This window comes from Notolabrus celidotus, chromosome 13, assembly GCF_009762535.1.
Source record: "Notolabrus celidotus isolate fNotCel1 chromosome 13, fNotCel1.pri, whole genome shotgun sequence".
Classification (NCBI taxonomy): domain Eukaryota; kingdom Metazoa; phylum Chordata; class Actinopteri; order Labriformes; family Labridae; genus Notolabrus; species Notolabrus celidotus.
This window is the reverse complement of record NC_048284.1, coordinates 7,400,218-7,421,468: the sequence shown is the minus strand read 5'-3', so window position 1 is coordinate 7,421,468 and position 21,251 is coordinate 7,400,218. Positions and strand designations below refer to the sequence as shown.

Here is a 21,251-nt window from a genome sequence, read left to right as displayed (position 1 = left end):
CAATTTGAGTCAATTTTGGCGCCTCCTGTGGACAAAGTGGTTATCTTAAACTGTACATGTGTAGATAACATGTGTGTTTTATGACTAAAATTGCCATAATGCTTTATTATTATTATTATTATTATTATTATTATTATTACTATTATTTTTTAATATAATAATAATAATAATAATAATAATAATAATAATAATAATAATAATTATTATTATTATTATTATTATTATTATTATTATTATTATTAGTATTTATTTTATGTATTATTATTATTATTATTATTTTATTTTTTTCAGTTATATTTTTGGGGCTTTTTCGCCTTTATTTGATAAGACAGCTGAAGATAGACAGGAAATGGGGGGAGTAGAGAGTGGCGGAGGACGTGCAGCAAATGGTCAGGCCGGGAGTCCTCTGCAACAAGGACTATAGCCTCTGTACATGGGGTGCGCCTAGACCGCTAGGCCACTGGCTCCCCATAATGCTTTATTTTAACAGCGATCTGTATCATTCACTGTGAATATTCACTGTGGAAATAGTCTTGTATGATGCCTAACCCCTAACATTCGTTACAGGCATTAGACTGACCATTTACCTATTGTACTGTCTTGTAGTTGATGGTCTTGCTAGCTTCAATAGTTCATAAAGAGGCATTTCATAGCCAGTCAGAAACTCCTCACAGGAGCTTGAAATGTGTGTTTTGGTTAGCAGAAGGGGTGTGACACTCATTTTGTGGCTCCACCAGCCAGATCCCTTCTGCACACACCTCGGCTCCAAAATTCATCACTGGGGCGGCATTTTGGCTTCACTTTGAAACAATGGGAGGAGATGGAGGTGCACTGTCCATATGAATATACAGTCAATGATTTACTCAACAAGATGTGGGGATACAGTGACACTTATATTAATAGAGACTCTGTTATAATTTGAAACATTTTTAGAAGCAAATGTAGTTTTATAGCTGAAAATTGGCTAAAAACAAAATTCAGGAGAATATTTTTGTTGTGAAGTCTGTTTGGTTAAAGTTTAGAAACAGTCTAGCCTCATAAAACCTTTACTTTTCACATTAACACCCAGACGATCGTACCAATCAAACAAAGAAGACATTTAGTTGTAATCAGTGGGTTTAAACAGTGCCTGTGGGTTTATTGTGTGTGAACCTGGCAGGTTGTATTTCAGTCTGTAGGCTAAGCTGGACAGAAATGGTAGTAGTATTCATTTTCTCATCTAACTCAAGTCAAAAAAGCAAGTTAGCATAGCTCTGACTGTCCGAGTAGTCATGTAAGCATGTGTAGTGTCTTAACTGCTAATGAATTGCTAATTAGATGATGTATTCTTTGATGTCCATATGTTACTAACAGGCTTACACATGAGAACAGCCTCCACTCCTGTTATTAGCAAAGCTCAGTCCAAACCCCGCCTTCTCCAAGGAAAGACGCACCAGCAGAAAAACACAGGTGTCTTATGGGAATTTTTTGCAATTTGGTCCCTGATATTTGATATTTTATATTAGACTCAGCGCTGCAAAGCAAGAAAGATCATGGGCTGCAAACTGTGGAGAAATTACTCAATTAGCTTTTGTGTGCTGACTCAAGAAAACATTGAATGCACTTTGATTTAGATTCATGGAGCTGCACAACACCAGCTTTGAATTTGAATGACACTGATTTGACATTTTGTCTTAGTAAATAGAAAAGTCCATATTACAGTACGCTCATCCATCCATTGTCCACATTGCTGATAACATGCATCATATATATGCATGTATCTGCACCTCTGTGTTTCATCAGAGGGATCAAGTTTTTTCCCCCCTCTAGCGTGACCCCTTTCTCTAATCCTCTGTTGGATAATCTTTTTGTTTTTGTGGGAGCACTTGTGCTGTTTTTATCCCGGCTGAACATTCAACACCCACATTTCAACAAACGGGTGAACGCATCGTTATGGACATGAAATTAAACTGTGACAAATTAGAAGCTGCCAAGACAAACTCTCTGCACACCCTTAAATGGATCAACCCAGAAACCAGTCATCATTACTGGAGAGGAACTTAGATCCCTTTGCACAGTTTTCAGCCCAGTTGTATCTTTGCCCCTCACTCTGCAACCTGCAACCTTGTGCTCTACTTCTTTATCAGAGCGAGCAGTGCTGCATGATTTGCTTGATATCATGCATATTATTAATTGACACTTCTGGTTAATAAGTTACAAATTATGTCCAATATGTAAACATCCGAACCAGGTACCAACAAGACTCTGCATGAGTTAATTCCCTAAAAAAAAGTTCTGTTAATTTCTGGATTAATTTCTCAAAGCGAGCTCGAATGAAGAATGTGTTCTCTAAATGCAATATGTCCCTTGCTCTGTTTGTTGGAATGCTCTCCTGCCTGTGTTTGCTCTTGGTTTGCGCTTCACTCCAGGCTGTTTGCTCCCTCTCATAATTAACACACCGGTGCATGCAGGTGTAGGTGTATCAGAGCAGCTTGTGCATGTCAACCAGAGTACCTTAGCCCTCGCCTACACTGCTGTGAAGTGCAAGGAAAGGAATGAGAAAAAACGCAGTAATTATGCATCATTTATAATCTGCTTTGACTGCTTGCTTTGGCTAATCAGTGGGCTGTAGCCGTTATGAAACTGTAAGTGTTATTTTTGTGTGTGTGTGTGTGTGTGTGTGTCCAGGTCTGCGCCGTCTTCCTTTGACGCCATGGGAGAGCAATGTGGTCAACCGCCTGCAGCAGCCGACACACTCTTACTTAGCTCGTAGCCGCAGCGCTATGAGTCTATCTGGAGAGCAAACAGGTAATACACACATCCTGAAACAGAAGACGCCCCATGGGGTCACATGGTTATTAGAAGCAAATGAGACAAGAGGGCGTTTACTACAAAAAAAACTACAAATCACACGTCACAGAGCAAGAAGTTTTTTATGCTGTTTATATTTTGGTCACCTCGTTGGCTAGTTGGAACAGTTTTGGATGTTAATCAGATTTGGACAGACTTAAAGCATTACACCGTCTGAAACTTCCCATCACCAGTCTGTATCAGGCACCCAAAGCTCACACACACACACACACACACACACACACACACACACACACACACACACACACACACACACACACACACACACACACACACACACACACACACACACACACACACACACACACACACACGTCTAAACAAGTAAGCTGTTTAGGAAGCATTCTCCTATTGACAGAGTCATAGCACAGAAGTCTAAAGACCGTATTGACTGTAATGATATGGCGTCTAATTTCCTCTGACTCCATGTTTAGGCCTGGGGGGGTCAGTCAGGCAGTTTAGCCTTAATTAACATAAGAGCTAAGAACAGGAAATATCTTTACCAGCATATATAATTTGTCAAAGATTCAGGAGAAGTCTGTTTCTTTAAAGTTTAGAAATAGTCTGGCCTCATAAAACCTTTACTTTACATGTTAACAGCTACAGGATCGTACCAATCAAACAAAGAAGGTTTTAAAACCAAACCTCTGTAGTCTACATTGTTAGTCAAACCAAATGTACGGTGTCTAAAAATAGCTATACCTTCAGCTCTTCATTGATCAAACTGATGGCATGTGATTATCCATTTACTTAAAGCTCGGTCACAGCAGGTACCAGCATTCAACTAATTCCCAGCTAACATTACCTTTGTCTCACTGACGTTACTGTTAGCTAACGTTGCTGTTAACTAGCTTTAGCTGACCTATCGTATTATGAAGTTTGAAGTTTTAATTTTATTATTGTGTCATGCATACAATCAGATGCCCAGCCCGCATGAGCTTACAAGACACCATGAATTCGTACAGTCCAGGGTCAGAGTGCACAGCATGATCATTCCTTGTAAGGAAACTGAGGGAGAAAATTACAACAGAATAAAAGAAAATAATACAAATACAAATAAACACGACTTAAAGAGACTATCTTGTCTTCTTTTCCAGGTTTTTGATACAAAATTATCAAGTTTAAACACGTCAAAATTAAACAACCAATTTAGTTTTTGCACATCTGTCCACCAAAATATTTTACAGGCAATTTCTTGAAACAATATCTCTCTGAGGTCATCATCATTTTTACAGTACAAAAGAAAATGGGACTCTGTTTCCACTTCATTCAAATCACACATCTCACAGAGTCTGTTTTCTTCTGGGATATTTTTAAATCGACTGACCTCAATGGTCAGAGGAAGAATACCAGATCTTAACTGTGCAACCAAAGATCTTTGGCTTCTAGATAACCAAGAGGTGACATACAATTTGGGGATGAAATTGTGCTTGACTAGCACATGTCCTTAGTTTTGGTTTGGACAGAACATTTTCAAACCATTTTACTTCATATTTCAACATGAGCTTTCACAGAGTTGACATCACAGCAAAGATCACTCCTGTAGATATACAACATGTCCACCTCCTCAAAAAATGAGTAAAGCTCTTTTGTCCATGGAGAGTTATGTATTTTGCTCCAAATAAATACATTCTCATTTATTCTGTCATCTGACATATTTATTAGCTGATTCCACAATCGGATCATTTCCCATTTTTGCCGTACAGACTCTGGTATCCAGCCCATATCTCCCTGAATTGCTGGGATTGGAGCAAATCTATGAACCCCCAGAAAACACCTAATTGTGTTTGTGTCAAATGATAAGGCTTAAGCCAGAGAAGAGGACTCAAATGTATTATTTTTAAAGACTGTTTTATTATTTTGCTAGTCTAAAGCCCTGATAATCAGCTTCAATTATTCAGTTTCGAGTAAGGGCTCCTACGTGTGTTCACCTACATGTTCAATACTCCCATGCTGTCTTGTTCAGCATCAGTGACTACCAGGATGTTCAAAGAGGCAAAAATAATCATGCATTTCAATTTTAAATATTTTGTAGTAGCTAGAGCAGAGCATCATGTGCAATATATTAAAGAACAATGAGAGAATAATGGGATAAACTCAAACTTTTACAGACATCTTTCCGGGAAGCATCCAGAAAAGTAAGTGAGATTAGAGTTAGCCTACTTAGACTAAGTTACTGTTAGCAAAGGTAGTGGTAATGTTAGCCTCTAAAGTGACTCAACCATTAAGTCAAAGATGTTCGGTTAGTTCAAATTTAGATTAATAGTGAGTGGGCTGCAGGTATTTTTGAGTGGACTAGACATCTGCAGTGGAATCAAAAAGTGTTTTTCCAGTGATAGTGTTTCTGTACCTGGGTTGCAAAGGGGTGGACATTTTTCGGTCAATTTCCATGGGAAGTTAAGCTGGAGAATTTGGAAATATTCAAAATTGGAAACTTTCCATGGGAATTATGGGAATTAACTGGGAATTGAGGGTAATTTAATGGAAAGGTATCATATCCAAGCATAAATATTTGTTTTGTTATAAGCAGACATCCATCCAAAATAATACAATTAAAACAGATTTATTTGTAAGTAGAACTTTATCAAGTGTTAAATATTTCATTGAACAATCAATTCTTTCATTGAGGAACAGAAACATGAATGTTGGGTTAAATATTACTCATCCCCCGACCCAACCCATTCAAAAATGAACAAAAATGCAATCCCAACAAAGTCCCATTCAAAATGTTAAATGAAAAGAGCCCCTCTCCCTCCAAAAAAGTCCCATTCAACATGCAAATAAAAAAGCATCTTCCCTCAAGCTTCTCAAGCCTAGCCTCTTGCATTTTTGCTTAACCCTTTCAGGCAATGGGCTCTTCCTGGGTTTCATCAACATCCTCCATGTCCACTTCCTCAACATCCAACTCTAACTCTTCCTCTTCAGTGTCACTGTCCAGCATGGTTGAGGATGGCTCTGCATAGATATTCAACTGTACAATCTGGTTGTTTTAGTCAGGATTGTGCTAAAATATATTTTCCCCAACTATATTTAAGTTCCCTATTAAGAGCCAACCTTCAATTTAGTAAATGTCCTGGTTTATTCCTGTGAATTCCCATTAATTACCATGGAAAGTTTCCAACTTTAAAGAATCCCAGAATTTTGCAACCCAATACTGTACACACTTTCACAGAACCCACAGCACTGTGACTTCATTGATCATGTACATCTCCAGAGTCTAATGGTGATAAATGAAATATGTTTTCTTGGACTCAACTTGAACATGGAGGACTTGAGACTTGACTCGGACTCAAGGACTTGACTTCAACACTGACTAAAGGAAAAATTGCAGTTTGATAATGTTAAACTTTTCAGTGTGAAAGGCTCTCCTGCAGATTAAGTGACTGTCCTGCAGGCAGCTTTTAGTTATACAGTATGTGAAATCAATTGAACACTGCTGCATGCTTTCACAGGCAGCTGTCCTGTCAGCTGAAAGGCAATGAGATGAAACGCTGCTGCATTGAAATGCTCAAACAGTTACACAGCAGAACATTTGTGTCACAAGTTTAGTGAAACTATAATTTGAATTATGACTTGATGCTGAAGATGATACTGTGAGAGTCAACCTGACACACACAACAACACCCTGTATTTACTCTGGCTCTCCTCTACTAACCTTACATGTAACTGTTTCTGTAGTGTGTGGAGGGGCTACTCTTGCTTGTGTTTTACTCTGGTATGTGGTGTTGGGTCTACTGCACTCATAGTTTGTTGTTTTTTCTCTCTAAGGGACTAAGTCTTGAAAGAACTAACGCTAAGTTTGGTTTCTCTAACTACACCCCTTTTCTTAAAGCACACAGTAGTTTGTTTCAGCTCTGTAGTGATGGCAGCACAATGTTAACAGTAGAGCTTTCAGTAGTACTAACGGCTTCTTTGTCTTCTTTTCTTTTCCACCAAACATCCTCTGTTCAATCCTCAAACCTCTCCTGGTCTGCATTTACGCTTCTGCCACATCCTTCTCACTCCCTCCTCTTCTACTTTTTTCTGATCGCTCTGCGCTCCTGTTTATCAAACAACCCCTTGCCTGACGTTCCATAAATCCTCACACTGCTCTGATCCATACCTTCCCTGAAAACACTCCCACCTCGTACATCACTGTAGCCATGCCTGTGTGTCCTCGCTCAGTGTCCTGCCACCCCATGGGCTCCATGTCCTTCAAGGCCCTGCAGGCGCAGCCTCTCCCTCACTGCCGCAGCCACGACAGGAGCCTCAGCAGGGAGACGGCCTCGTCTTCCTCCAAGACGCAGGTGCGCAGGAGGACCACCGGCACCACACAGGTGAGTTATGTTAGAAACCAACACCTGTTTTGCTGTACCATATCAACCTTAACCATATATAATCCATGTGTTTATTTAACTCTGCCTCTTCCTGTTTGTCTTTCTCATGTTTATATTGTAAGACACAAATATCAGAGATCTGCTCCTCACACACACACACACACACACACACACACACACACACACACACACACACACACACACACAAACACACACACACACACACACACACACACACACACACACACACACACACAAACACACTGGCACACACACTGTTCCCACTGTCCATCTGTCTGCTGCCACCGTGTCACAGCTTAAACCATTAAGGTCTTAGAAGGGCTGCGTCTTCTGCACTTTATGCTCTAAACAGTGAGCGGAGGACACGTGCATGGTCTTCACGTACACACAGACACTTTCATAATGAAGTCACGTCGGCGGCTTCCCTCTGTGAATCTACATTTTCAGCTCACCTGCACACTCTGAAAATGATAAGTGCTCTGACGGTCTCCAACAATAGGGATTAGATTTGAATGTTGGTGCGGTGGTTTGGTGCCAGAGGTTATATACTGCAACAGGAAGGCTGTCTGAGTCTAATCCGGTTTCTGATCATCATCATCAGCTGCCGTCAGTAGGGTGCACAGAGTCCTGGCATCTTCCCCAACACCTGCTCATTGTGTGTGCTGCTCAGGACATGTTTTTGACCCTTTAATGCCTGTTTTAAATCTGTTCTCTTATGTCCCATCATCATCATCACCATCACCATCATCATGTCCTTCACTGATAGCAGAAGGACCGAGAACATGTCAGGAAATCCTGGAGCAACCTGTCACTCCCACTGGCTCCCATTCTGACTTTACCCCCCAACAAGCGCTCCTCTTCTCTAGGCAAGAAGATCAGCAGAATGACAGCGCCCTCTCCTGGAAGGTAGGGGGAACACATCCATCAGAGGAAATTAGATTAGACAGATTGAAGTTCTGGATGACTTGGAACAAGAAAAGGGTCTGCCTGCTTTGATAGTTTTTGCACAAACACAACTGAGGAGGACTGTTCAGCTCACACTGCCAAACTAATGTAACTAGTTCAGTCACACTTCCTTATAGTTTTGCTAAATGCTGCTCTTCTCTCGGTCACAGGCAACCTCAAAAGGCAGGAGAGCGGCCTCCAACCCCCAAGATGCTGAAGTCTCCAGGGCCAGAAGACCCGGGAAACCTGCGACCGTTCAGAGTCACACCCGAGAGTCCCCGAACCACCAGAGAGCAAGATGAGGAGGATGAAGACGAGGTTCTGAGTCCTCTTCAGCCTCGCCCTCAGCCTCTGGGTCAGAACAAGAGCAGCAGTGAGCCGTCTCCACCAGCAGCCAGCGGTCAGTTACTGCTGCTAAAATCTTTACACATGTCATGAAACCTTTAGGATTTATTTGTTTTTATTTAAGTAAGGTTCTTCTTATGCCTCTTAGAGAGTGTAAGCAGTCCTCCAGCTCACAGACCCTCTGCAGGCACCACAGACCCAGAGGAGGCGAGTCGCATCCTGGCTGAGAATCGTCGGTTGGCCAGAGAGCAGAGGGAGAAAGAGGAAGAGGAGCGCAAGCAACAGGAGGAGCAGGCGAGGTAAGATGTGCTGCGTTTGAAAGTTTGATATGGAGGCAGTGATGTGTGTGTTCATCTGCATCCTTAACTTTGATTGATTTGTGTCTGCACAGGTTAGCGAGGGAGGAGATGGCTCGCCGTAAAGCCGAGGAGAGAGCAAAGAGAGAAGAGGAGGCTCAGCGTCAAGCGGAGGAGATGAAAAAGAAGAAGGAGGAGGAGGAGAGGAAGATGGAGGAAGAGAGACTTGAGAAGGAAAAAGAGGAGGCAGAGAAACTTCAGAAACAGGTCAGGGGAAGCAAACTGAAGACCTAACTTATTAGACCCACCCTAGAAGTTAATCTATCTTAAAAAACACATTAATTAAAAATTAAAATGAAATAAAAATAATGATGAAATAAAAAACACTAATTCATTACTAATATATTAAAATCATAATGAAATTAAAATTAAAATTACTAATTAAATACAATAATAATATAAAAAACACTAATTACTTACTAATATAATAATAAAAAATGTAAACCACAAATTAAATACTTATGAAATAAAATTATTAATAATAAAATAAGAACCAGAAATGAATTACTAATAAAATAAAATGAAAATAATAATAAAATATAAAACAGTAATTCATTACTGATGAAATGAAATAAAAAATAGTAATGAATTACTAATAAAATAAAATAGAAATAACAAAATAAAAAACAGTAATACATTACTAATAAAAATAAAATAAACACTAATTACTTACTGATGTAATAATAGAATAAAAAATACTAATTCCTTACCAATAAAATGTAATCATAATAACATGAAAAACACTAAATACTAATGAAATAATTATAAAATAAAAAACACTAATTATTACAAATTAACTATAATAATAAGATGAAAAACACTCATTGATTACTAATAAATGAAGAAGAAGAAGAAGAAGAAGAAGAAGAATGATAATGATAATGATAATAATAATAATAATAATAATAATAATAATAATAATAATGAAATATAAAACATTCATTAATTACTAATAAAGTAATTGTGTTTGTGTGTTAGAAAGAGGAGGACGAGTCTCGACAGAGAGAGGAAGCGGAGCGACTGAAGCAGGAGAGAGACAAGCACTTCCAGAAAGAGGAGGCTGAACGCCTGGAGAGAAAAAAGGTGACACATCCTCTCTCTCACTCACACACACACACACACATGCACAGGCACGCGCACACACACACAATATTTCAATAACACTTCTCACAACAATCCATTTAAACCCCCCCTTTTTTTCCACCAGCGTCTGGAGGAGATCATGAAGAGGACACGACGTTCAGACACACCAGATAAGGTAACGGATTAATGAAGGACAAATTCAGCCAATATCTGATGACCATAACTGTTCTCATAATCTGTTTATCTTCTCCTCTTCAGAGAGTGGTTCCTAACAGGAATGGTGACAATGCAGGTAACTTCACTTATTCTGTTAGATTCATTCTTTCATGTTGTATTTATCAGAAGCTTCAGAATACATCCTGTATGTTGGTTTTCTCTCCTCATCAGTGACCCCTACGAGCTCCAGCCCGTCAGCTGACACTTCGTCACCGACAAACAGCAGCAACGGTCAGGAAGCTGACTCTAACCCAAACACCACCCCACCGAGCCAACCTGAGCAGGGGTAAATACCACGTGACATGCCTCAGTGTCGTCTGGAGCCGTGTCTACAGTAAGAGTAACATTCTTCCATCTTGTGCGTTTCTTTCAGGGAGAACGGGGAGTTTGAGGAGGTGATCGTACTGCCTTCACATTCCAGGTTGTCTCCTCCTGAGGGAGAGGAGGAGCAGCAGCAGCAGGAGGAGGAGAGAGCTCCTGTCATCGCCTTCAGGGAGAACGGTCTCCTAAAGCCTCTCAGCGGGATGGAGGATATATCTGCCCAGCAGGGACCAGGTTAGGATGATATACTCTGCTTCTTTTATGTGTCATCACTCATTTGATCCTCTTTTTGAAGTGACAGGACGCACAGCTCTTTACATTCAGCTCTTTACATTCAGCTCTTTACATTCAGCTCTTTACATTCAGCTCTTTACATTCAGCTCTTTACATTCAGCTCTTTACATACAGCTCTTTACATTCAGCTCTTTACATTCAGCTCTTTACATACAGCTCTTTACATTCAGCTCTTTACATACAGCTCTTTACATTCAGCTCTTTACATTCAGCTCTTTACATACAGCTCTTTACATTCAGCTCTTTACATTCAGCTCTTTACATACAGCTCTTTACATTCAGCTCTTTACATACAGCTCTTTACATTCAGCTCTTTACATACAGCTCTTTACATACAGCTCTTTACATTCAGCTCTTTACATACAGATCTTTACATACAGCTCTTTACATTCAGCTCTTTACATTCAGCTCTTTACATTCAGCTCTTTACATACAGCTCTTTACATACAGCTCTTTACATTCAGCTCTTTACATTCAGCTCTTTACATACAGCCCTTTACATACAGCTCTTTACATTCAGTTCTTTACATGCAGCTCTTTACATTCATCTCTTAACATACAGCTCTTTACATTCAGCTCTTTACATTCAGTTCTTTACATACAGCTCTTTACATTCAGCTCTTTACATACAGCTCTTTACATTCAGCTCTTTACATACAGATCTTTACATACAGCTCTTTACATTCAGCTCTTTACATTCAGCTCTTTACATTCAGCTCTTTACATACAGCTCTTTACATTCAGCTCTTTACATACAGCTCTTTACATACAGCTCTTTACATTCAGCTCTTTACATTCAGCTCTTTACATACAGCCCTTTATATACAGCTCTTTACATTCAGTTCTTTACATGCAGCTCTTTACATTCATCTCTTAACATACAGCTCTTTACATTCAGCTCTTTACATTCAGTTCTTTACATACAGCTCTTTACATTCAGCTCTTTACATACAGCTCTTTACATTCAGCTCTTTACATTCATCTCTTAACATACAGCTCTTTACATTCAGCTCTTTACATTCAGTTCTTTACATACAGCTCTTTACATTCAGCTCTTTACATTCAGCTCTTTACATTCAGTTCTTTACATACAGCTCTTTACATTCAGCTCTTTACATTCAGTTCTTTACATACAGCTCTTTACATTCAGCTCTTTACATACAGCTCTTTACATACAGCTCTTTACATTCAGCTCTTTACATACAGCTCTTGATGAGTTCATTTGACATTTTTCAGTCTGATAAAGTTAACAGTGACTCAGCAAGTGCGTTTAAATAGACTTGAGTATTGTGGATATGGGTTTATTCATTTTGGAGATATTTTTGTAATTTTGATTGAACCTTTATTGAACCAGGTTGATCCCTTGGAGATCAAAAATCTCTTTTTCAAGGGAGACGTGGCCGAGACAGTCAGCAGCAAAAACAAAGTTACAGACACACAGAGGACCAAAGAACCATTCACAAGCATGACATTTGTCACTGAAAGAGTTGCACTCATGTAACCAGGTACGCTAAAAACAGAGACATCCTAAAGAATCTACTTCAAAGTCTTTCATTTTAGATTTAAAAAACCTGTAATGACACCAGCTCCTTGAGTTTCAAGGCTGAGGGTGCAGAATACCCAAAACGCCCTTTTCCAAATTTCTGTTCAAGCTTTTTTGGGGGACAACATAAAGTCCTGGGAGCGCAAAAAATACCAGCAAGCACTTTTCTTTTTTTTCTTTTTAGAAAAAAATATTTTATATGCAACAGTGCAAAGATATAAAAGTGCTCGATAAAAAACAGAACATAAGAGAAAAGAAAAAGTAGTTCATGAAAGCAATAATCAAATAAAGTTATCAGGTATAGACTACATTACACAAAAAAGGTTTGGAGACAAGAAAAAGGTTGGACTATAAATGACAATCAACCAGTCAAAAGTTTGGACACACCTTCTCATTCAATGCTTTTCATTTATTTGAATTATTTTCAACATTGTAGATTAATACTGAAGACATCAAAACTATGAAATGATCTGGTTTTGCCATAATCTGGATTCCAACAGTAGTCAAATAGTGCTATCCATTGTGTACTAACCCTACCTCTGATCAATACAACTGATGGTCTCAAACACATTAAGAAGGCAAGTCATTCTACAAATGAACTCTTGACAAGGCTCATGTTAATTAGAAACCATTCCAGGAGACCACTTCATGAAGCAGACTGAGAGAATACCAAGAGTGTGCAAAGCTGTCATGAAGGAAAAAGGGGGCTACTTTACAGAATCTAAAATATAAAACATATTCTGCTTTGTTTAACACTTTTCTGTTCATTTAATAATTCCATATATGTTCTTTCATAGTTTTGTTGTCTTCAGTATTAATCTACAGTGTTTCAAATAATTAAAATAAATACAAACCCTGGAATGAGAAGGTGTTTCCAAACTTTTGACTGGTAGTGTATATGAAAGTGTATCAATGTGTTAGCGTACGGGTCACCAGAGACAGCCATCCAACCTGGTGTACAACTCACAACTTTGAGTTTGAGCTTTACATGTGGTAATGAACATCAAGGAAGCGTGGTATCAAGCTGTATCAACCACATGAAGACACTGAGCAGAGGCATGCATGTACAAGAGATCAAGAGTTTCTAAATTTCAGCCTCAGCTTTACCACGTACAACACATGTTGTTTAAAATTACATGCATGAAGAGAAACATGATAAATACTTGTATCCTGGGGTCTGATTACTGTGTCTTATCTGCACAGGCAAATGTGATGTTTATTGTTCACAACACAAACTGCTGCAATTTTGAAATCTGAGAAAAATAAGACCTCTGTCGCTCAGCACTGTTGAAGGCCGACATCCTGTTGCAGATATCCACCTTATTTCCAGCAACGGGTGAAGAGAGCGATAGCAAATATTAAACATGTCCTCAACTCTTCCCATCGCTGCTACAGCTTAGGATAAGGGAGCAGTGGGAAAATGAAAACAATGCAGGGTTCCCACGCGTCCTGGAAAACCTGGAAAACGTGGAAAACAGTTGACCAGTTTTCCAGTCCTGGAAAACACCTGGAAAAAGGGAGAAAAAGTAAAATGTCCTGGAAAATGATTCCAACATGACTGCGTGCAACCTGACAAGGTTAAAAAAAAAACACATCCCCATTCAACATGTGTGGCCATTTTTGTCATTCAGTTCTATTTAGGTCAATTTATGCACTGATCCTCTTATTATTATTATTTATTTATTTCAGTAAGGCAGCTTCCAGAGTCCTTTGCTGGCTCTTTTGTTTTTTACTTAGCTCATTTTAAATTTTTTGAGAAAAGAGAAAGCTGAGATGAGAGTTGGCCATCATTGTTACTTGGTTGCACTAATTAAGTGCTGTACATCTGTGGTTGCATTGTTCTGTAATTAATTTGCCATAATTTTTAAGCATGTAAGAGATGATTTCATGGATAGCCCTGCACGTCTTTCAATGTAGACTTCCGATGAGAGGAACTATTTAGGAACTAAATTAGGAACTCAATTTAGACTGTCATACCAGCTTGATCATCATGGAAAATGTCCTGGAAATGTCCTGGAAAATGATCTCTGGAAAAGAGTGGGAACCCTGACAATGATACAACGCTTAGTTTCTTCATCCCCCCCAGAGATAAGACGCTCTTTGCTGCCGCCATGTTTGTTTTGTTTCGTCACCTTCCGGTAACTTGGTTTGTTACTCTTTGTTTCCAGATGTCGCCTGAGGCCCTTTCAGACCGAGATGATTCCACACACCCAGAGAGACAGGAAGTGAGACGGTCAGAGAGGTAAACACAGAGCTGTTGGACTGAACCAAAGGAAAGGGACTCGTAGCGTCACAGCCTGGACCCTTCCGGAGGTTCACCTTCTCACCCTCCTGTGACAGACGAGCACCGCAGCCATTTCCCCAAAGATGGTGTCTCCAAAGATCTCCCTTAAAAGCATCTCCAGAGAGAAGTTCTCACCCCTTCACCTCCCTGGGAGGGCAAAAAAAAGGTTCACTCAGTCATAAAGTTCTGTCATCTCCCAAACTCCCAGTCTTTCTGAGGTGAAGGTCCCGAATTCACAGGAGGGCTTCCCGTCTTGTGACTCGTGTGTGTTTGCGTGCGTGCGTGTGTGTGTGTGTGTGCGAATGAGAGACAAATAATAATGTAATGTACTGAGATCCTGAAGTCTTCAGCCATGATACTTGAAGAGATTATTTGTTGCTGTAGCAACATACTGTAACTTCAACACAATCAGCTATGTGACGTTGTAACTGGCATTCACGCGACAGATTCAGAGTTACAGGTTGAAGCTCTGTCAAACTGGAAACCCTCTACTTCTTTTGTTTCAACATATCTATAGGAACGCGTCAGATGAGATGATGTTAGTGCATGAAGTTGTATTAAGACTGCAGGAAAGCATTGTGTAATATATTTGCCGGGTGAGGCTGGGGTGTCAGAGCATGATGAAGTTTAAGTTAATGACGAAATGAAGACACTGTTCTCAGAGAAATAGGGTGTAACCTGATTTTTTTTTTAGTTTATTTAATGACTGTACAGTTCAAATGATTCTTTGTTTTGTCCTTATCATGTCTTTTTGTTTGAGCTGAAAGAAGCTTCCACTCTTCAGTGATTCCTTTTCATCTCTTAACCCTTTACATCCCTCCCAATCAATGCTGACTCCTGTCATCTGAGCATCCTTGGACATCAGCTTTCCTTTCGACTACACGCATAAACTACACATTTAATTTACTGCTGATGTTATTCTGTTGTAATCTGACTCGTGTGATCATTTCAATGAAGGATATAATAAGTAATGCTGCTAATGTTAATGACTCTTTGCCTTACAGCATCATAGAAAGAACGAGCTGACTCATTCTCTCTAATTTGAAGATATGCATTCCAAGTATGAGCTTGGCACATTTGGCACATTCCCCCAAGTCTCCGGTGGCGTCCTCCTCTCCTTGATTTATGTTAAAAGTTTCTAATGAGATGTTGTCAGTTTATCTGTAATGTCAGAATTATAAGAGCAATAACGTCAAATAAATGCGTCCTTCATACAGCTTTTCACTGCAGGAGGAGCGCAGAGGTCATGATGATAACACTCCTGTAACAGTCTCTTCAGTCTTTCAGGCATCTCTCCAACATGGCTGCTTTCTTTCTGTTCAAACCTTTCACGTTTAGTCTCTCTTGCAGTCGTACCAAATGGAAGGAAACTTCAGACGTATAACGTAGGGCTTGTTTGTGCACAGCATGCTGTTGTCGACATGCTAACTTGACTGAGTTTGCAAAGAACTTTCTTTAACTGAAGAAGAATCAAGTGTAAAATACATTCTACTGAGATATCCTATAAATTCTATGTAAATGTTGATATATTTTACTAAGACTGACCACACGGCTAACGACTAATGAGCCCTTTGTTTCCGAGGGTCTGTGGGATGAAATCTTTGAGCAACTGGAAAACTGGAATCACTGTACAACTGTTGCAGACGTGCTGTTTGGAAAGTTAATAAAACTTTTTGAATTGACGACTTGTTTGTTGATGTTTATGTTTGTTCATTTATTTGCACAATTAGAAGAAAATACATTAAAAAAGTAGCAAAGATAAATCATATAATGTGCAGGAAGGGGTAGAAAACTCAGAGCTTATTTGAAGCCTCCACCCAAATGTTCTGATATCAAAAATGAATAAAAAAAATACTAAATTGTAGTAATAGTTGATACTGAAAATAAAATAACATAAGAATATACAAAATTAACAATTAATGGAATAGGTTGGCGACCTGTCCAGGGTGTACCCTGCCTTCCGCCCGAAGCCAGCTGGGATAGGCTTCAGCCCCCCGTGACCCCTGACGGGATAAGCGGTCAAGATAATGGATGGATGGAACAATTAATATAAATACAGTTATACATCAACATAATTCAAAAGTACAAAATATGAATGTGTATGGACCTCTACTCTATGAGAATGTGGTTGACCATGATGAGTATAATTAAGTAACAGTATTTTTTTCAAGAAAGAAGAAGAGAAAGAAACGTACTTTATTAATCCCCAGGGGGGAATTCAATTTTTTCACTCGTGTTGTTTTTTTCGTCATGCTACACGCAGTTTTTGGTGTATATATACATACAATCATGCACACACACATGCAGTGGACATGCTCTTTGGGAGAGATGTCAGAGTGAGGATACTGCCGTCAACCAGCGCACCCAGAGCAGTTTGGGGTTTGGTGCCTTGCTCAAGGGCGCCTCAGCAGTGCCCAGGCAAGTGAACCAGCACCTCTCCAGCCACCAGTCCACTTGCCAAACTTCGTCCATACTGGGACTCGAACCGGCGACCCTTCGGTTCCCAAGCCAAGTCCCTATGGACTGAGCTACTGCTGCCCCAAAAGCATCAAGTATCCTTTATATCATTGTAGAGTTTTTCACTACATTGGAATAAATATTCCAGTATTTGCTGCACCTGAAACGTATTGAGAATTGACTTCTACAAGGAAAAAAATTTAGGAGGATGAAGAAATAAAGTTTGACGAGTTGAATAAGAGTGGACCTGTGAATTTAATTTGAAGTAAGGCTTGAAGGGATCAGGGATATTCCCTTCACATTGTATTTTACATAAAAAAACCACATTTGAGAGATATTGATGTTATAGATATTAAGAAGCTGTGACGTTTCTCATGATTTCTTTCCTTTTTTTTTTTTATCCATGAAACAGAAAAAAAGACGCATTGAAGATGTGATCTTGTACATTTATTTAGCAACAACTTCCAAAAATACAGTAGGGTACACTGAAAATACTTTTCAAATGTCGAGAAAAGTAGAGAGAATTGAGTCAGTTTGGAAGTCTGATAGAAAATATTTACATTCAGTGGTAAGATTAGAAAATGTGTAAGTGTTTCCCCATAAACAGAGCAGAAAAGAGGTAAATGAGAACACACATGCTGAGAATGATGCTTTTTTCAGCAAGTTGATAGTGCTCACATCATGTGCTCATAGCAAGGATGCTGGCCCGGAGTGCGCCATCTCAAACAAAGTCCACTCCTGTAACAAACAGCCTCTCTTTTTTTAAAGGAATGAGACGTTCAAGTTTCACCAGTAAAAAGTTTTGGTGAGGAAACTCGCGGCAGAGTTGAGCCAGCTTCCGTTTGAGGCCTCCTTGGCTGTGGTGCGGGAAATGGCTCGGTCGACCTCCCTCTCTGGGCTCTCCTCCTCCTCTGGGAGGTAGTCTGGGAGAGCTGAGTTTTGCTGCACTTTCACTCCAGAAGAGTTCAGCGGGATAAAAACCTGGAGACGAAAGAACAGATTGAGAGGGAGAAAGAGAAAAGTTAAGCTGGGCTATGACTTCTTAACATCCTACACTGTCAAACTGTGCCCTCCTTTACTGCTACTGACCTCTTCTCCTGCCTCGTTCTTCACCACCTGTTGGGCTGACAACACCTCGGTGGCAGCGATGGCGGACGCCAGACTCTGCAAATCAAGAGGATCACAGAATGAGGAGAAAAATCAACATGTTCGACAGTATAATAAACTAATATCTTAAGAGGTTGGTTGCATCCTAAGTGAGTGTGTTCGTGTGTTACCTCAGTGGTCAGATCTGATCGGATACGGACAGTGCATCTCTTGGACGCCATCTGGAAAGTGAAGCTGATCACACCCCTAACCTTCAGGAGAGCCTCCTCACACAAGCTCCGCTGGTCCTTTAGAAGACAAAGACAGAGATACTTCAATAACTTCACTACTGCTTACATTACAATAATAAGTAGTTAGATATAGGGGAGTGTGTGTGTGTGTGTGTGTGTGTGTGTGTGTGTGTGTGTGTGTGTGTGTGTGTGTGTGTGTGTGTGTGTTTTAGTCAGCCTACTCACAGTGCTGTCCAGCCCCTGGATGTGTAGAGTGACAGACTTCGCTTTCTTGTTTGAGGAGTTGATAAAAAACTGGGATTTCTTCTTCTTCTCCCTCTCAGGTGAGCGTGGCACAGGAATAGGAGGAGCACTCAGAATGTTGAACACCTCCTGGGCCAAGGCTGTGATGTCGACAGAGAGGCCCTCCCTATGACGAGAAATACATTATGATAGTCTGCTCCAGAAAAGCTTTATGGCTATCAAATCAGATTATCAGAACAAATTAAACATTTTACCTGATGTTTATTTATAACTATCAGGTTTTCATGTTAGACTACAAGTGTTTCATTGCTAAAACAGTAAATCAAGAGTATAGGAGCAAAAGAGAGATGGAAATAATGCAGAGGAGTTCTCGTAAAACCACATTAACATGATGGAAAATACTTCATAGGAAGTTCAGGGGAACATTGGAGCACATCAACATGCAGGAAAGTGTTAAAACCTAACAAACAACCCCCTTACCTCCCAATTAGAGTCTCCAAGCTCACCATCATACCCAGTTCATTTTTCATGGTTGGAATATTGGGGGGCAGCTCAGCCAAGTATCGTAGAGTCTGAGGATAAAGTGGGAAAGATAATTGATTCAATTTAGCACAACTTTTATGAATCTAAAAACACGTGTACACATCTAAACAATATGTTACTATGACAGTTTTCATGTATCTCAGTTCGGTATTTCATCTTTAACTATTTATTTATTATTTGATAGAATATACTGTAGATATTTTAAAATAATTGTATTCATTTAGAGTTATTTTCAATGAATTGTATGTCTTTTTAAAATATGTTTTATTTCTAGATCTTCCCTGGTGAGATTTTGACCCGCTTGTTTTATTTTGCTTCCCATGTAGAGCACTTTGGAACCAGAGTTTTGTAAAGTGCTCTGTTAATTAAACATATTATTATTTTCAGGCATCAATAAGACATGCAGAACAAATACACATAGTCTGATCATCAGTTATAACCACAGACTGTATGGATAAGGTGAGAATAGGAAAAGGCTTGTCCTGTTGTGTTCTTTAATGTGTGTATTATGAGAGGGGGGAAAGAAAACAAGGTGAAGCACTTCAGCACAGCTTACCTGGAGAGTTGCAAATAACACCTCAGGGTTCTGGTGGTCCAGGAAGAGAACCAGCCCGGGGAGACAGCCCTGATCCATGACTATCACCTGTCGGTTCTGTGGCTCAGAAGCCAGGTCCCGAAGCTGACTCACCACAGACAGAGCATCCATCATCTTTGATCAACCGGACCTGGAAACAGTGAGTCAGTTAATGTCTAGTCAAGTGCAGGTGTTCCCAAACCTTTCAGCCCACAACCCCCAAAATATAGGTGCCAAAGACTCGCAACCCCCACTGTCCCTCAAAGTGATTTAATGTGGCTTCATTTAGCTGGTCTACAGAAAATGACCTTACCTCCATGAGCATGTGTCTGTGTTTCCTGTGCTGTTATGAATCAACTTACTGCTACTAATCCCTTTAGTAATTAATTGTTCACTAGCCCTAAATCAGTCAATCAATCAATCAATCAATCTTTATTTGTATAGTACAAACATAGGATGTCTAGACCTCTCTATGTCAATGTCTAGACCACTCTATGTCAATATATATCTAATCTATCAGAATATATATCTAAAAAAAAAGAAATGTTCATCAAAGATGACAGATTGGCCATAATCTAAATTTAGCAGTAATCTCACAAAAAGAAAGGCAGAAAACTCATTACATTTTCTATTATCAAGGTTTCATTTCAAGTTTAGCTACTATTTTTGGCAATTTTTTTACTATAATGGGTAAAATGTACTATTTCTAACATTGTTTAAGTATTTCTTTGTTCACCACAAGTTAAAAAATTATATATATAAGTAATACAAAACCACCATGGAGAAGAAAAAATCCATACATACAAAAAAATACAAAAAAAATAATAAAAATATAGACATTCTGATAATTAACAGTACAAACAAAAAGGAATATAAACATAAGAAAACAAGGTAAATAAACAATAATAATAATAACAATAATACAAATAAAAATAATAATAATAATACATATTTTTAGATAACTTAAAATAAAAAAAATCATTCCGGTCCAGACCCACACTTTGGGAACCCCTGGTCTAGTGGACTACATTTGTACAGTTCGAACTTTGGACTGAGTTAACAGGTAAGTTATTTACAATACAAAATCATGACTTTAAGCAGCTTTAATGTCACCTGAAGGATAGAAACCTGACAAATGAAGCCAGTTTAAGAGTTTTACTGAAGACGTCCTCACGCTGACGTTAACGTCAACGTTGCTACCTAGCTACATGCTAACGTTAGCTGTTATGAAACGTAAAGAAGTTGGATTACGTCCGTTTACGTCAAATAAAAATATTAAACTAAAGTTAATTACGCATGTAACGTTGCGCTTTTACAACTTAACTTTATAAAGTGAGTTAAAATTCGACATAAACGGTGAAAAAACATCAAACTGTTTATTTCTTACCACGTAGAGGGAGAAGCTCGTGCACCAAAATACAAATTTGGTGCTACGGTTTCCTGAAACACGATTGGTCGAGCAGCCGTGACGTGTGTTGTACAGTCGCTCACTCTTATTGGCTGTTTGTACTATCTTTGTATCT

The 21,251-nt window shown here is 39.3% G+C and overlaps 2 protein-coding genes across 6 annotated transcripts in view; one reads left to right on the top strand and one right to left on the bottom strand.

The window, feature by feature from the left end:
* si:ch73-217b7.1 (ensconsin) overlaps positions 1 to 16,256 on the top strand; it is a 44,966-nt gene extending 28,710 nt beyond the window's left edge. The window contains exons 7-18 of one of the 4 annotated variants that reach the window (XM_034699613.1): positions 2,668 to 2,787; positions 6,991 to 7,166; positions 7,957 to 8,093; positions 8,303 to 8,532; positions 8,626 to 8,776; positions 8,869 to 9,040; positions 9,812 to 9,916; positions 10,041 to 10,091; positions 10,175 to 10,208; positions 10,304 to 10,418; positions 10,506 to 10,687; positions 14,459 to 16,256. In XM_034699613.1, the coding sequence (XP_034555504.1) occupies positions 2,668 to 2,787; positions 6,991 to 7,166; positions 7,957 to 8,093; positions 8,303 to 8,532; positions 8,626 to 8,776; positions 8,869 to 9,040; positions 9,812 to 9,916; positions 10,041 to 10,091; positions 10,175 to 10,208; positions 10,304 to 10,418; positions 10,506 to 10,687; positions 14,459 to 14,469 (1,484 nt within the window). In that variant the 3' untranslated portion in view covers positions 14,470 to 16,256. Of the gene's footprint in view, positions 1 to 2,667; positions 2,788 to 6,990; positions 7,167 to 7,953; positions 8,094 to 8,302; positions 8,533 to 8,625; positions 8,777 to 8,868; positions 9,041 to 9,811; positions 9,917 to 10,038; positions 10,092 to 10,174; positions 10,209 to 10,303; positions 10,419 to 10,505; positions 10,688 to 14,458 lie in introns of those variants that run through there. The other 3 variants (XM_034699612.1, XM_034699614.1, XM_034699615.1) reach the window with 3 other exon arrangements.
* Positions 16,257 to 17,456: 1,200 nt separating this feature from the next.
* armc1l (armadillo repeat containing 1, like) lies at positions 17,457 to 21,244 on the bottom strand. Of its 2 annotated transcripts, none has more exons than XM_034699091.1 (7): positions 21,116 to 21,244; positions 19,711 to 19,879; positions 19,092 to 19,183; positions 18,594 to 18,777; positions 18,309 to 18,425; positions 18,121 to 18,195; positions 17,457 to 18,012 (listed from the first exon to the last, which is right to left on the bottom strand). In XM_034699091.1, the coding sequence occupies exons 2-7, from the start codon at positions 19,861 to 19,863 to the stop codon at positions 17,818 to 17,820; spliced, it is 816 nt and encodes a 271-aa protein (XP_034554982.1). In that variant the 5' UTR covers positions 19,864 to 19,879; positions 21,116 to 21,244; the 3' UTR covers positions 17,457 to 17,817. The 2 variants fall into 2 exon arrangements, with proteins under 2 accessions (XP_034554982.1, XP_034554983.1); XM_034699092.1 differs by having other exon boundaries at positions 20,842 to 21,124.
* Positions 21,245 to 21,251: the final 7 nt, after the last annotated feature.

Excerpts from the sequence above, each read along its gene's own strand:
- armc1l (XM_034699091.1), bottom strand. The coding sequence starts at position 19,863 with ATGATGGATGCTCTGTCTGTGGTGAGTCAGCTTCGGGACCTGGCTTCT. Across the intron at positions 19,184-19,710 it reads TGTTATTTGCAACTCTCCAG|ACTCTACGATACTTGGCTGA; the intron begins GTAAGCTGTGCT and ends CTTTATCCTCAG. Across the intron at positions 18,013-18,120 it reads AGAACGAGGCAGGAGAAGAG|GTTTTTATCCCGCTGAACTC; the intron begins GTCAGTAGCAGT and ends TTTCGTCTCCAG.